This window comes from Larimichthys crocea, chromosome IV, assembly GCF_000972845.2.
Source record: "Larimichthys crocea isolate SSNF chromosome IV, L_crocea_2.0, whole genome shotgun sequence".
NCBI lineage: Eukaryota > Metazoa > Chordata > Actinopteri > Sciaenidae > Larimichthys > Larimichthys crocea.
The window spans coordinates 5,806,171-5,823,066 of record NC_040014.1 but is presented as its reverse complement, the minus strand read 5'-3'; the positions used below and the strand labels follow the sequence as shown (position 1 = coordinate 5,823,066).

General features: G+C 40.3%; 1 protein-coding gene across 4 annotated transcripts; it reads right to left on the bottom strand.

Annotated features, from left to right (window-relative positions):
- Window positions 1-1,769: 1,769 nt before the first annotated feature.
- On the bottom strand, window positions 1,770-16,357 carry wdr91 (WD repeat domain 91). 4 transcript variants are annotated; one of them, XM_010753146.3, is made up of 18 exons: window positions 16,087-16,357; window positions 12,380-12,516; window positions 12,101-12,280; window positions 11,817-12,024; window positions 11,593-11,675; window positions 10,768-10,877; window positions 6,080-6,251; window positions 5,368-5,577; window positions 4,973-5,166; window positions 4,811-4,865; window positions 4,599-4,694; window positions 3,673-3,767; window positions 3,275-3,428; window positions 2,975-3,083; window positions 2,676-2,788; window positions 2,412-2,519; window positions 2,211-2,300; window positions 1,770-2,125 (listed from the first exon to the last, which is right to left on the bottom strand). In XM_010753146.3, exons 2-18 carry the CDS (start codon window positions 12,500-12,502, stop codon window positions 1,961-1,963), a joined length of 2,265 nt encoding a protein of 754 aa, XP_010751448.2. In that variant the 5' UTR covers window positions 12,503-12,516; window positions 16,087-16,357; the 3' UTR covers window positions 1,770-1,960. The 4 variants fall into 4 exon arrangements, with proteins under 4 accessions (XP_010751448.2, XP_010751449.2, XP_019114160.1 ...); XM_010753147.3 differs by having other exon boundaries at window positions 10,807-10,877; XM_019258615.2 differs by having other exon boundaries at window positions 11,593-11,672.
- Window positions 16,358-16,896: the final 539 nt, after the last annotated feature.

Sequence of the window (16,896 nt, the reverse complement as noted above, 5' to 3'; positions counted from 1 at the left end):
CTCGGGACCCTTTTGCAGGTGTTTTGGATTACTTACCTGATTAGTGTGTGACACTTTGAGCCTACAATACTGAAGCTTTTAACAGTATTCTAATTTTCTGAGTTTTTGAATTTGAGGTTTTCTGAAGCTGCAAGTCCTAATGAGCAAAATTGAAACAAATAAAAGCTTGAAATATCTCACTTTGCATGTGATGAGTCTATAAAATGTATTGTTTTCACCTTTTATGTAGAATTGCCTGAATAAAACAGCTTTTACACGATATTCAAATTTTCCGAGTAGTACCTGTATACATATTCAGAGCAACGTAAAACTGGAGTCAGACTCTATGTGCGTGTTCACACACAGACAATCAAAGTGATTCTGAAATGGCACTAACAAAAATAAGGACATTATGTGAAGGTTCTCAGTCATCCAGGTAATCTTTCTTCAGAAAGGTTAAGTCTGGGGCAACTGGACTGTTTGTAGATCCAAGAAGCTTCTTCAGTTCTGACTGATTGAAAAAAAACAAAAAAACTTCAAACCCAGCAACATCCTTAGACAGAAACTGGTACACCCTAAAGACACCTCACACCAAGAAAAGCAATCTGGTGTACGCGGTCCAGTGCAGTGAGGAGTGCACAGACCTATACATCAGGGAAACCAAACAACCACTGAAGTGCATGGCTGAACACAGGAGGGCCAACTCATCAGGACTAGACTCTGCAGTTTTCTTACATCTTAAAGCCAAGGGACACTCCTTTAATGACAATGATGTTCGCATCTTGGACAGGGAAGACAGGTGATTTGAAAGAGGAGTGAAGGAGGCTATCTATGTAAAAATAGAGAAACCTTTACTCAACAGAGGAGGAGGCCTCAGACACCACTTATCCCCCACCTACAATGCATGCCGGACCTTCATAACACCCCAGGAGACTGAACAGCACTTCACACTTAGCCTCATGTGACTTTAATGACCATCGGCCACACCAGACCTCAGGCGACCATCAATGACTCTGACGACACACAACAATGAACACTAAGTGAAACAATGCGTGGATCTACAAGCTTTCCTAGTATAAACACAGAGTCCCCACCAGTCAGAACTGAAGAAGCTTTTACGACCAGTCCCCAGTTTCCGCAGACTTAACCTTTTTGAAGAAAAAATAAGGAAAGGGCAAAATCATGTTACACTTTAGCACATGCACATTTTTCAAAAGCTCTCTATATTTTATTTTGAAATGCTGACATTCATTTACTTAAAGCAACTTAATATTTGATTTGACAATAACAAACGTAACAACATTCTGACGGTCTGGACCTGTTTTGGGAAAATTTCTCCAACTTTTCTCTTTAGATTACGCCATTTGAAATTACTTTTCTCTGACTCACTATGTGTGTGTGTGTCTCACTCAGTAATTCGAGTTTCTTATGCTTATCAAAAGGTGAGATGATTTACAGCACATGTAATTGCTGTGTAATTAGAGTTTCATGGTAAACCTGTGCTGTAAAGGTGAGAACACTGAAAGAAAGAAGTCATTTGTTATTGGCCCAGCTCTACGTGGACTTCCACCTATTGGTGACCTTGTTACAAGGGGATGGAGGAGGGGGGTGGTCTCCCTCCTCTAATCACTTACTGGTCTCAACACTCAGTCACCCTTGTTTCCAGCAGCAGGAACGTTTTCAGCTCTGATAAAGCCACTGAGAACTAATTAGGTGACTGCTTGCTTAACACTGTCACACTGCCTCCCCCAAAGAAAAGTCAGTGAATGCAGCTTGAATAAAGTCACATGTTTTCAGATTGAACTTTCAGTGCATTTTAATGTGAATGTGACTTTCGAACAGATTGGTCAGGTTGAACTGTTTGTATCACTTCATGAAACAGATAACATTTTGTGTTTATCTCCATCAGTGACTGAGTCAGTCCATCCTAAACTCGGATGACCTCTGACCCCAGAGGTATCCTCCTCCATCAAGTCCTCGGTCAGGACTTCTGTGCCAGCAGCGTGCTCAGTTTAATCTTCCCGTCCATGGAGGCGGTCAGGCAGGTGCCGCAGTCCACCGCCGAGCTCCAATCCACCGTCACCACCGGCGCTTTGTGCCCACCCAGTGACAGCACGCTCTCCAGAGCCGGCTCCCCATTGTTCAGCTGGAAGAGGGGGAGGTGAGATGTCATGTTAGCAAATTAAAATAGTAAACATAGTGTGAATGAAATGGATGAGAGGTGGACTCACTCTGTATATGAGTCCTCCACTGTTGGAACAGGTCAGGACGTGCTGTCCTTCAGAGTCAAAGGCAAAGAGTCGACCTCGAGGAATCTGAACCTGAAGTGACCAATCACAAATATGAACATCAGCAGCATTTATTGTCCTGTGACATAATTCCTAACTGTGATGTCATCACACGTCGTCTGAATATGGCGTACACTACTTTACCTGCTTGTATCCACTGTACCCTGACAGCACGAAGGGTCCGGTGGAGTCCTGAGGTAACGCCTGCTCCGACTGCTTTACCCCACAGCGATGGATGTTCCACTGGATGAACTGAACACACAGTTCACACACTTAACTGAAAACATGTGACATGGCCGGTGACATTTCCACAACAGGTCTCAGAGTTAAAAGACATTTTTAGGATTGTATGATGTCACCACGCACGCACGCACGCACGCACGCACGCACGCACGCACGCACACACACCTTGCCATCTTCTCCGATGCTGAAGACAGTGTTTTCGTCGTAGCTGAACTCCACGCTGTAAACTTCTCCGTCGTGAGCTCTCCAGCTCATGGCGCTCTCATACCTCTGCATATCTACAGCACAGAATATAAAGCACAGCGTGTTTACTCATTAATATGTAAATGCTCCAAACTGACTCGTTATTTCAACGACTGAAATGCACAGCCGCAGCACACCCAGCTTAGCTTACTTCATGTATTGGGAATGGGAAACTACAATGAAATTAATCATGTTGAATGTTGCGTGATAAAAACGCTGACCAAACAGTCTGATGACTCCGTCAGCAGCTCCCGTCACCAGCAGGTTTCCGTTGTGGTTGAAGGCTGTGCAGTTAATGGCAACTGGTTCAGGTTCTAAAGAGAACTGAAGCTGAGGGACGTTCAGACAGACAGACAGAACACTGGTTATAGCATGATGTGGAGTTAAGGGGGAACTCTACCGACTTCACCCAGGACTAACCTAGGACTGTAAGATCTGTCCACTGTGAGTCTGACACTGTTTACTGCTGCTTTACTACTTATTATCGAAATAATTCGAAGATGAACTGGCTGGTTCATTACCTGTTGTTTGACAGTCTTGGTGTCCCAGAGCAACAGCTGTCCGGACACGGGAATAGGAAGTCGTGGAACAGAATCGGAGCTCCCAGATCGACTGAGAGCTGCAGCTGAACAGACGAATGATGAGCCGCTGGGACTGCAGGCTAAAGACAAGATCCTGACACACACAGGACAACAACAGAGATTATTCATGACTACATGACAGGATCCAAATCTCATGTGGAGCGTGCTGTGTATTCTGGTCTATTTTGTCAAGTAACAGAAAAACTACAAACTGACTACATTACCTAGCAGAACTTATGACATTCCATCAGCCTCAGCTGTACTCTTTGCAAATTAGTAATGTTAGCATGCTAAATTAAGAGAGCGAACGTGGTAAACATTGAATCTGCTAAATTTACCGTGGATGAGTTTCATCGATGTTCATCTCATACAGATTCTTCTTGGCGTCCGTATCGTACAGTCGCACTGTACCAACACCGCTGCCTAGTAACAACTGACACACACACACACACACACACACACACACACACACACACACACACACACACACACACACACACACAGAACCTTGATTGTATCACCATGTAGTGATTCAACTGACCTTCCATCAGTTGAATCACTACATGCCCAACCCTAAACTACAGAAGCCAAGAACGGCCGTGTTTGCAATGCTAATGTTATTGAGATCACAAATGTTGTTATCTGGAGATAACAAGATATTCAACCTGTTATCACATTAACACAAAAAATGATTTCCTCCTACTACTTCTAATGTTTAGCAGAGGCCAGGAGTGCCAGGAGAGGCCAGCACATACAACATAAGACAACATAACCTGATCTAAAAACCTACATTTTAGTGTTAGGGACCTTTTGCCTCATAATGAGAGACACACAATGATAGTCTGTCCCATGCAGGATAGTTTTGCATCTGTCAAATATCCAAACTTTATCAGAATCATCTTCAACAGTTTGAATTCACATTCAGTTTTATGCACAGCATCTTGTTAACATGTACTCTTGTAATTTTGTTTCACCTGATTTTTCTGGACCTGCACGTCAATCATATTTTTGTCTTGATCTTCCTTCTTTATAGTTTTGTGTATATTTTGATATATTTGAAGAGTTTTATGGGAATAGTTTAAAGACAGAATATAACCAAGCTATTTATTTCATGAATTGTATAATGTCCCACATTACTGTATTAATGTCACTCAGCTTATTTACATGTAATCGTTTCCTTTATCAAAGTATGAATAGAAACCTGATTAATATCTGTTAAGATATCTATGTTCAGTTCACGAGGAGCCTTCTCTCTATTGCGTACCAGTCTGTCAGGTTTGGTGGCCCACTCCAGAGACAGCAGAGAAGACTTAGACATGATGGTGGCTTTGGTCTGCATGATGGGGTTGAACGACCACACCTGTGGAAGAGGAGGAGGAATGGGGCGTTTCATTTGTTATACACAGTCATGACAATACGCATGTTTTTTTCTTCTCAACGTTCAGAGACCCCAAAAGATAAATGATGCACAGTCACCTTGATGACCCCGTCTATATCCAAACTGGCAACCCGGCGACCAGAACAGTCAACCCTGGAACAGAAATGAAAAGGATGGATGAGAAGAGAAGCTCAATGTGTAGCAGGCTCGTAGAGGTCACCCCAGTTTGATGGTGAGCTGGCAGTGCGTTGACGGCAGACCTGCAGTGCATGATGGAGGAGTGGTGTTCTCCATACTCCTCCTGGCTGAGTTTGATGAAAGGCTGCTCTGCTGACAGACCTCCTCCCTCTGCTCCTCCAACACAGCTCCTGCTATTTGAGGAGGAATCGGGGGGTTCGCTGGAGGTGTCGGGAAGAGGCTCTACCTCTCCCGCCTCCCCCTTCCTCTCTGGTGCCTGAAGAGAGCACACAGAAGGATGCTATCAGTGAAACGGATCAACTTCCAGTTTAAATTTACCTCTTGTCTTACACTCTGCACTGAAGAGAAGTTGCTAATTCACCAAAATGCAGAGTTTCTCCTTTAATGAATGACTGAAGACTAAAGATTTAGTAACAACCCTAAAGTTAAACCTGTCCCAGTGCCACCCTTCAGGTACCTGTGACAGTGGTTTGGAGAAAAGCTCCTTCCTCTCTTTCTCATGGTCCTGGATTCTCTTGTGTCTGGGATGTGTCAGCTGGTTTGTTGACTGGTTCATTGACTGGTTTGTTGACTGCTGGGACTGGGAGTTCACAGGCTCACTGGTTGATGCCTGGCAGGAAACTGGCTTCGCCTCCTTAGGTTGAACTACCTCTTTAGACTTTGCAGGCTAAAAAAGACAAATTCATTTTAGACTGATCAGTCACTTATAATGTTGAGGACCTCCAGCATGGCAACAACAACTTGTAGAAAAGTCGTCTCCGACAGCTGTCTGAGGGCACATTTTCAAAGGGATGCGGTGTTGATGGTGAAGGGATCGCCTTCACCTTTAACACTACATCCCTTTGACCACTTTGTACCTAACCAGACCAGCCAATGGGAGATCTGTTCAGCACTCGCATTCCAGCAAGTTTAATAGATTTAGGAGGTTTGGAGTTTCATTCCTCTAATTAAAAATCTCACAGAATAAGAAAGTTGATGATCTTTTGAGAGCTGAACTTGTGTAAAAGACAGTCAGCATTTTCTTAGAGCAGCAACTAGTGGACATTAAAAACACGCATCAGCTCTGTGGCCAATGAACACCTGAAACATCCAATCAACTGTGGAGTTAAAGTCATGTATACATTTTCAGCTTTTAAACTTCATTCCCAAAACACCTGCCCCACTCTCACCGGATTGGTTGGTGGGTCCTTCCTGCCCACTGCTACCTGGCTTGGCGAGGACCCGGTGGTGTACTGAGATGGTTTCCCTGGAGTGCGCCTGCCCTGCGGTAGGAATGTAGAGAAGAAGTTTCTGGAAGGAGTGGTGACAGTGCTGACACCACGCTGGCTTGGCACCAATTCCCTAAGAGGGCAGAGAAAGAGAAAGCAAAAGGTGAGCAGGGTTAACTCCAAAGTTCTGAATGATAGATAGAAACAAATAGAAAAATGTCTCCCAGTTCTTATTTTGGAGTCGCTTCAGTTTGGAGCAATGCTCCAAAAACGCAAAGTGCTACCAAACTATGAAACAAGATACTCATGTTCACAAGAAGGCACCAGAAGCCAATAGGAGTACAAAGATCAAGGAGTTGGCCAACAAAATGATAAAAAGCTGGTGGATATCATAATAACAGATAACAGATACCCGCACCACGTGATAGCTGATGGGTTCCCAGGTTGTATTTCAGCCAGTGTGTTCCACCTGTTTTGTTTGTTTACCTGCATGCAACCAAAGCCTGCTCAAATGTGATCAATACTATTCAGACTACAAATGGAAACCAGAACATCCAAGCCAATATCTTGGTCTCTTACCTGCAAATTTTACATTTCTATATAGTTATCAGTTTATACAGATTGGCAAAGGTCTGTCAAGACAGCATGCACAAGATCTGCACAGATTTGTTTCGCCCCAATAAGCTTATTCACCGTTTGCTGTTTTAAATGAGTGTGACTAAAGGACACAAGCTATCAGTTACAAGAAACAGCAGCAATCGTGCCAACAACATGAAAGATGAAAGATGATGCCAAGCGACAATGAAGACACAAAGAGAAAATCAAACTTCAAAGACAACAAAGACGGTAATGATGAAGCACCATGGTGGCCTTTGAGGGTTTTGAAGGCGCCAACCATGAAACACAATGACTGCCTCAGGTCTGGTCAACCAATCTTTGTCATTCCTCATCTGTCTTTCCCCTCAATTTGTGTCATCTCTATTCTGCTGAGTCTGTAGTAAAGATGCAGAAGTGCTTCTAAAATACTGTGATATAGAAGTATGATTGATAAAGTATAACATATCAAACATGTAACATGTTGAACCTTGTATGTCTCTGGTGTAGCTGACATCAGAGCCTGTGATACAGCATGGCACGTGTGGTTTTCTATACAACAGGACCAACAGATGTCACTTACCTCAGTGATGTGGTAAACGGTTTAATGTTGCTCTTCATATATATTTAAATGAAAACTGCCTGTATAGGATTATTTTTCATGCAGTCCTAGTTTAAAGCACAGAGGAAATAAGAAGTTTCTGAAGATGGTGACTATTGCCACAGGAAGCGGGAAGAGTAACGTTTGAACCGACAAAACTTCATCCACTCAACTGCTTCCAGTGATGTTCTGTGATAGCTGATAGAGATTACCAAGTCTGGTTGACATTAGAAGTTTAACCATGTGGTATAATATCAGCAGTAACAATGTTGAAGCACCACAACAAAGACGATGGTATCCAACACGTTGAAGACAACAGCAATGAAAAGGCAAAGGCAAGACCAAAGATGAAGGCAGTGACAAGATACTTGAAGTCTTGTCAACAAATCAGTCAAGGCTTTACATAATTTGGGAGAAAGACGCAGTAAAGAGACAATGACAAATCGAGTATGCATCAACGGTTGCTTTTAGTTATGCTACTGGCTGAAGGAATGGTCTGTCAGACTAGGACTTTGATCCAGACTAAAAGATCTGTTAGACGGGTTGTTGTGAAGTTTGTAGACATTCATGTTTCCTGCTGAACGAAACCTCCTGATTGTTTGGTCTCTGGATGTTCAGAGTAAATGTCTTAAAAATTGTTGGGTGTAGCAAAAATAGCAAACTAATAGATGGTTTAGGTTCGGACTTTTGGAAATTCAGAAATACACAAGATCAACTTCTTTATCATTCTTGGCTACAATAAACATGCAATTAGCATAGAGGTCAGCTTATTTAGGGAGGTCAAAGAATATGAATTGGAATATGATGATGCTTACTGCTATGACTCGCACAGCTGCTCTCTCCATTGAAAAACAAAAATCCGCCTGTAGTATGAAGGTTGTTGAGCTCATCCAGTCCTGATTTTAGCATCTAAGAAATATTTCCAAGATGGGAGTTTCAAAGATACAAAAATACATACCTATGTCTTTTAACCGGTGAGCACTCAACACTCCAAACAGTAAAGAATACGACCGCAACACTATTAACTAAAGCCAAAAATAGAGAAAAATATCTAACTTTTAGCATCACTGATTGCATATAAGATTTTATTAAGATTTTTCTGCTCTTCATGACCAGGCTACGGATTATATCTCTCTCCTCAACAGCCTGAGATGGATGATGGTGTCTTTGCTGTTAGGGCTCCCTCAGCTCTGGATTGATTGTGCGCTTTTAAATCACTTCACTTGAAGCAGCAGTTTTGATGGTACACTGGTGTCTCTGTCATTGGTACATCTGTTCTCGCACTATGTAACTTTGGGCTCCGGGATCAATTACTCAGAAATACCTAACGCCTATGACACTAAGTCACACACCACCAACTATTTGACTGATTTTATGGAGAAAATGTTTTCTGGTTTTTCCTCTGATGTCCTCCGGCTGCTCCGCCTTAACTCTCTGTGATTTACAGAGTTTCCTGATGGACAGTGAAGTAAACTGCTGACAACTGTAGCTGCTGTTAGCTAATGTTAACTCAGTTTGTTAGCTGGGCTGTCCGGACTGTGAGCTCAGAGCACTTGTGGAGTGTATTGTGGATCACTGGGAAGAGGAGGTTTTCAGTGTTTCAATGTTGACGGAGAGTGGAGCCAGGGTCGCACAAGAACCGGAGCTGGGCAAGTGGGCAATGTAATCAGGCTTAGCTAGCTCCACTGACATAACGGCAAACAAGAAGAGACCGAAGGGGGCGTTGTCCGAAGAAGTAAAGAAGAGAAAAGGTCAGAGTGACAGAGCGAGAAGCCGCTGGACAAGAGTAAATGTGGGACTGACTTTTAGTGGTTGGTGAGAGCTTGGTGAAATAAAACACTGAAAGACAGACGCCGAGCTGGGCTGACTGCTGTTGGACTAGTCAGTAATATTAGCTGCTGCTGGGTCTGCTGTTGGTGACCTGGTTGATGTTTGGCTGTAAGCAAAGTTGTTGACTCGCTAGTTTTTTTGATCATAAGTAATGTGATCAGAACAAATACTCGAGTACAGCTGAACATGTTTACCACAGTGGGATTACACTCTAAAACTGAGGCCGCTAAAGAATAACAATTTCTATGCAATGTTGCTTTAAAATGTATTTTTACCAACTGGTCTACCAATAATTTTCATGTTTTTCTACGCTTGACATCTTATAATGCTTTACTGCATTGAATTTTTTCATTAATGGTATTAATTTCAGGGTGTGTTGTATTCGTCAGCCCAGTCTACGAGTCAGCGGGTGAAAACCTGAGGTGAAAAATTTAAAAAATGGATCGTACTGACAAGAAACAACAATTCATCAGGTGAATTGTTTATTTGGCAACATCAACTGTATCACAGCACACAGTGTAAAAATACCATAAATAATGTATCATTAACAATAAGTTAGTTTTAGTTTTTCTTAAATATGTCCTATAGGAATAAGCACAAAATAACTCTGCAGTTTTGTTCTGCTTTAAAGTGCCTCAAAATTCTTCTAAAAGTGACTTCATGATGAAGATTAATAAAGACAGCCCGTGAGCCAGCGCATTTTCGTCTTATGATACAGCTGTTTCTACGGAAGACCATTAACATCAAAAACATTCGAAATTACGTTAATTTAACAGTTCTGAGAAATACGTTCTTATTTAGTGTTAACACGTATGAGGTCTCTGGTATTACTCTGAATTTCAAACTTCAAAGTTTCTACTTCATATTTATATGTCAGACTCAAATCATATTTTTAGCTAATCATTAGCATTAGCAAAAAAATTAATTTAGCATGAAGTTGGCTGTGTTATGTTCTGAAATTTAGCAAACAGATGATTCTATATTATACAATCAACATATTAGACTTCAGAACTTTTAAATACAATTGCAGTCAGTCAATGAGGTAAAACTGTACAAGCTAGCATGCTAAAGAACTCAAATCTGAAACATTTCATGTGTTTGTCCTGTGTTTGGTGGCAATAAACAAATTTTAAAAATCACCAGGAAGAAAATTACAAGTGCGATAGATAGATAGAAATAATGTTCTGAATGACATTTCAAAAGACCTTTCAGAGAGAAGAGTTAAAACGGCGGTCATCTGTAACAACACACAATACTGATTTTGTTTTTCATTCGAGTGTGTAACCTGATATAAAACCAGAAGTTAGTTTAGACCATTAATCTTGTGTCTCTGCTTTAAACTACTCATATGAGAGATTCTAATACATCAGAAAAAAAATCTAATTATTTAATAAAATAATACTTCCACTCCATTCAAAGCATGGCAGCCAACATGGGTGCACCAAAGGAGTGCCAAACCCCAGTGTCATTAAGAACTGCCAACTGAAACTTTGGTTAAGCATCATGTTGTCAGCTGTTTTTTAAAAAGAGAGTCAACGCTATAGATATTAAAAAAGACTGACAGAATGGCAGCCATATTAGTTGTATTGAGTCATCAGTTAAGACAGTGATGTTAGTGTCTCACAGCTCAGTGTCTCCAAGTCTGTCCGCGTTCTGGACGTACATCGGCAGCTTGTGGTGGACCCTCTCGTCTCCTTCTCTCTGGTCCCGACTCTCTGTCTGCCGAGCAAACAGCTGGACGGGATAGGACGAGACAGACAGGTCAGATATATTAAGCAAAGTTAGAGTCCATACATACCTAACCAACCTAAATGGTAGGACTTTAATTGCATGAGAGTCAGCACCTCCAAGTCTGAGGCTGTGGTCTTCACTTGACTGTTTTCTCCAGGCTGGGAATGAGTTGTATTTGGGTCTGGCTCAAGAGTGAGGGTAAGAATGGACGGTGAGATTGGCAGCAGTAATGTGAGTATTAAAAGAGACTGCTGATACAAGCTGCTGAAATTAGTTTCCACCGTAGGGTGACTGGGATCAGCATTTGATTTAAGGTAAGGAGCTCAGTTTAGAGAGTGTGGTTCAGCGTTTGATCAGGATCCTTTTTGTAGATGTTTTCCAAGTCCAACCACTGGTAGGAAATCCCAGGGTAGACCCAGAACACACTGGAGTGTTTATAATCATCATATTATAATTATGCATCCGGGAATGCCTCGTAAAACGGAGCTAGATAACATTGCTGGGGTGAGAGGGATCTGGACTACATTACTTAGCCTGTTGCTACTGTAACCCGGGCCCCAGATGAGTGGCAGAAAATGGATGGAATATGGATCTTTTTAACTGACTTTTAAAGCTAATCTGGGGAATATTTCACCACCATAAATAACAGGACTATTAATTAACTCATTAAAAAGAACTGGTTTAACCACATGAGGCTTAAAGTTTCCATTTTGCTCACCTGTTGGCGCAGCTGTTCATTCTCTTCTGTCAGTCTTGTTGTCCTCTGAACTTCAGCATCAAAACTCAGCAGGACTGGCTGTGGTGAAAACAAGTTAAGGACTAAAAAAAACATCAAATTCAGAGTTTAACTGACACAGACACAGTTGGATCAGATGTTTTAGACGTGCATTACGACATGAACTGGACATTTTAGTGTAAGCTGTGGATTCAGCTGAAGGATATGCATACACTGGAAGAGGACAGACAGGAAGTTGTGCAGTGAAACCAGGAAGGTGTCGGCCCATTGACGGGAGAAGTACGGAGAGAAGGCGGGGTTCTGCTCAGGGGTGGGGATAAACGGCAGGATGAACCAATCACGCCACTCAGGCTGACCCTGCAGCTCTGCCGCCTGCCTCTGGAAAAACTCCTGAGTCTTCTCCAGGTTTCCTCTCTAGAAAAAGGAAAGAGACGTTTAACCATGGCTCGGTTTCAGACACATCGTGTCTGATTTCTCTACAGAATGTTACCTGGATGGTGCAGATGACGTAGTATCTGTACAGGCTGGTTCTCAGTTTGTTGACCGTGGATCTGTAGACATCCTCCAGTCTGCAGAACAGACGTCTGTCAAGGTAAACCCAGTACTCCTTCAGACCAAACAGGTCGAAGTTCTGGACAAACTGCTGAAGCTGTTCGATGATTTTATCCACCTGCACACAGAAGATGTTTGAGATTTAACACAAACATAAAGATAATCCAGATTTCTTAGGTTAGGAAAAAGAACCGTCATCTATATTTGCACTTTGTACCCTGAAGCCTTTCTCCTTGTCGGCTTTGATGTCGCTGTCGAGGTGTTTCAGAGTGCTGGTGAAGCCACGGTAGATCAGATACTCTCTCACATGTTCATCTGTCCTCTCCACTGCTGAGCCCATGGTGACCTCTGACCCTGCAAAGAACAATATAATACAGTGTGGCATACAGTTTTACAGCACGGTTTTCCTGCTCATGTACTGTTCACTTGACGTTTATCATGTAGAACTGCATGTGAACGTTTGTGTTTTAGATCAAACTGTGGGCCCAAACACATCTCTGAGGAATCTATGAACTCCAAACAAAATTCATCTGATACTTTAATTTCATCTAGAGCAAGTTAAACTATGCTTTTAATTAACTTTCTGTGATGGCAAAATGTCTTGATTTGAAAAATTTTAATTTTTAGGATTCCACTAAATAGAAATGATGTGATATGATGGAGCCCAACATGTTTTCATCATGTGTAAAGCCTAAAATATTTTAGGGGAATACAAGTTTGGAGAGATTTGAGAGCGTAAAGCTTTATCTCTAAAAGTAGTTCAATGCTCTGATTTAACCATTTCTATCCTGATACCAATTCAGATACACACTGTGTAAAGTGAAAATCTTTATGACCTGTATTTAGATGAATAAAGACAAGATATTAAATGTTCAAACTAATAAACTAAAGTGTTCTGTGTAAATACACACTCTTGATGCTGCAACATGTTTCAAAAAAGTTGGGACGGGATCAACAAAAGACGTCCACAGTTTGACTGGTAGTAAATTCAATGCCTTTGTTTCAATCACTAGAGACGCACAACCTCCCCCTTAACATAAGACACCGGCTCCTTTTGTCTTTGTAAATTGTGATGCCTTGACTGAACTTTGCACCTAAATACAAGATCCTGCAGGATACCTCAGGTGTAAAACACATCAATGGGGGGGGGGGGGGGGGGGGGCAAAGGGGCAGACAAAGGGATGTGAAAAGGGTGTCCCTCAGGTATAAATATCTAGGTGTCATAAATAGATAAGATAAAAATAAGATAAGATCAGATAATACTTTATTGATCCCACAACGGGGAAATTCACTTATTACAGCAGCACCATATTCTGGGTCTCTTCTTTATCTTTGCCCGCTCGTGTGTTGAATTGACCTTTTCTTTGCAAAGAAAATAAAACCTTGTCGGCCGGCAGAAGTATCTATTTCATTCTTTACCAGCAGCAGAGAATTTCCACAACATCTTCGACCCCTCAGTCAGCACTGCATTTAAAATATTACTACATGGGCTCAAACACTTGAGAAAACTCCTGTCAGTAAACACAGTTCATCTTTGAATCTACGTATTAGGTTAAGACACAGCAACACCCAGAAACACTGGAAACTTCTCGGAGACATATGTTGTTAGCATACAGTAAACAGCTCTGTTCACTTACTGCAGTGAGACATGTTAGGCTCAGCTGAGTACAGAGAAATGACATCCATGGTTAGTTAAAGACATGACACACTAACATTCACACCTTTCATGTCATCTCTGGGATAGTTTGTCTTCTGGATCAATACATCTAATCATGAAAACTGTTATTATTACATTATTATAAGATAATATAATAATAATATATATAGAAATATATATAGTATATATATATATATATATATATATATATATATCACACTGCCAGTGCAGTCTTAAAGTTATAACCTTAAACATGTACAGACTAGTCCATCAAACACAACTACGCGAACTACAGTTATACACAGTAGCATTAACCAAACGTATCTTATATATCATGTACATGTCATGTATTCTGTTCTTTATATCATGTACATGTCATGTATATCTGTTCTTATATATCACGTACGGTCATGTATATTCTGTTCTTATATATCACGTACATGTCATGTATATCTGTTCTTATATATCACGTACATGTCATGTATATTCGTTCTTATATATCATCGTACATGTCATGTATATTCTGTTCTTATATATCACGTACAGTCATGTATATTCTGTTCTTATAATATACGTACATGTCAGTGTATATTCTGTTCTTATATATCACGACATGTCATGTATATCTGTTCTTAGATATCAGTACATGTCAGTATATCTGTTATATACTGTACATGTCATGTAATTCTTTAATATAGTACATGTCAGTATATTCTGTTTCTTATATATCACGTACAGTCATGATATTCTGTTCTTATATATCAGTACATGTCAGGTATATCTGTTCTTATATATCAGTACATGTCATGTATATTCGGTTCTTATATATCCGTACATGTCATGTATATTCTGTTCTTTATATATCACGTACATGTCATGTATATTGCTGTCTTTATATCACGTACATGTCATGTATATTTGTTCTTAATTCACGTACATGTCATGTATATTCTGTTCTTATATATCACGTACATGTCAGTAATTCTGTTTTATATATCACGTACATGTCATGTATATTCTGTCTTATATATTCATGTACATGTCATGTATATTCTTGTCTTATATATCATGTACATGTCATGTATATTTGTTCTTAATATCACGTACATGTCATGTATATTCTGTTCTTATATATCACGTACATGTCATGTATATTCGTTCTTATATATCATGTAAATGTCATGTATTTCTGTTCTTATATATCACGTACATGTCATGTATATTCTGTTCTTATATATCACGTACATGTCATGTATATTCTGTTTCTTATTATCATGTACATGTCATGTATATTCTGTTCTTATATATAATGGTACATGTCAGTATATTCTGTTCTTATATATCACTACTGTCATGTTATATTCTGTTCTTATATATCACGTACATGTCATGTATATTCTGTTCTTATATATCACGTACATGTCATGTATACTTCTTGTTCTGTCTTATATATCACGTACATGTCATGTCTATTCTGTTCTTATATATCACGGTACATGTCATGTATATTCGTTCTTATATATCACGTACATGTCATGTATATCTGTTTTAGATATCACGTACATGTCATGTATATTCTGTTCTATATATCTGTACATGTCATGTTTTTCTTTCTTATATATCACGTACATGTCATGTATATTCTGTTCTTATATATCACGTACATGTCATGTATATTCTGTTCTTATATATCATGTACATGTCATGTATATTCTGTTCTTATATATCACGTACATGTCATGTATATTCTGTTCTTATATATCACGTACATGTCATGTATATCATGTACATGTCATGTATATTCTGTTCTTATATATCACGTACATGTCATGTATATTCTGTTCTTATATATCATGTACATGTCATGTATATTCTGTTCTTATATATCACGTACATGTCATGTATATTCTGTTCTTATATATCACGTTTGTATACAGAGTAAGTGTGGTTTGTCTGAATCTAACGGTTAGTGAAGGAGTAGTGTGGACAGCTTGCGCCTTTAGGAGCACACTGCATGAAACCACGCAGAGATCTGAGCACATGAAGCACTGTGGAATGTTCAGCGTCCACCTGAGCAGACACTGAACACTGTGATCTTCTGTGATGACACTAACTCAAGAGATAAACTGCGTGTTCTCTGCAGCCACCAGGACCAGGCTGAGCAGACTTTACCGAGCGGACACGGAGCTCCAGCTCAGACTCACAAGTTGACGTTAACGTTCATATTTCCGTAGCTCGGTGGATAATGAGGACTGTGTTCGGCTCACCGGTTCTGTTGTGAGTTCGGTGAGTTCGGTCTGTTCGTGCAGCTCACCCCGCCGTCAAACGAAAACCTTCAACCCGCGAAAAACCGAACCAACGCCGCTCGGACCCAAACAGCAGCTGGAGCTCAGGCTGCTCCTGTGACGGGTTCTGATGTTCTGAACGGGTCCAATGTAAAAATACTAAAAAAACAACAAGGAGCCAACTCTCTTCCTGCTGTTTGTCCACTGGTAGTCATGTGACGACGTCATGTGACGTCAGCGAGGCCGGAGCGCCCTCTGGCGGCCAACGTGTTAATAATATCGTACTGTAATTTGAATTACAAAAGTTTCCAAAAAATTAATTTCACTTTTTAAAGAAAATCTGAATTAAATTGGAAAATGTTTTATTTACAAATTTGTTCACAAATCTTTCTGCTCTTTTCTCTCCCAATTTGGACTACATAAGAAAAGTTTGTTTTCACAATAAAGTGTTATAAGTTCACTAAAATTCAACCTGTCTTTATTTTATTTTATTTTATTTTATCATTTCAGCCCTGGCAGATCACATTTCATAATTTCTGTGCTACTGTAACAGCTTCATGAACAATAATTGAAATTTTGACCCCTAGCTTGGGAAAAATAAAAGATGTGAGAGTTGTTCATCAAATTCAGCCATACATGTTTCAAACATTATTTAGAAAATGAAACTTTATCAATGCAAGCTACATGTTCTGACCACTGACCACTGTTTGGAGACATAACATTTGTACATTTGTCAGCAGTTACTCACAGCGCTTCATCACTTTGCATCAAGCTCATATTTTAGAAGCAAAT

Excerpts from the sequence above, each read along its gene's own strand:
- wdr91 (XM_010753146.3), bottom strand. The coding sequence starts at position 12,502 with ATGGGCTCAGCAGTGGAGAGGACAGATGAACATGTGAGAGAGTATCTG. Across the intron at positions 11,676-11,816 it reads TGTCCTCTTCCAGTGTATGC|CACAGCCAGTCCTGCTGAGT; the intron begins ATATCCTTCAGC and ends ACTTGTTTTCAC. Across the intron at positions 2,520-2,675 it reads GCATCGGAGAAGATGGCAAG|TTCATCCAGTGGAACATCCA; the intron begins GTGTGTGTGCGT and ends CTGTGTGTTCAG.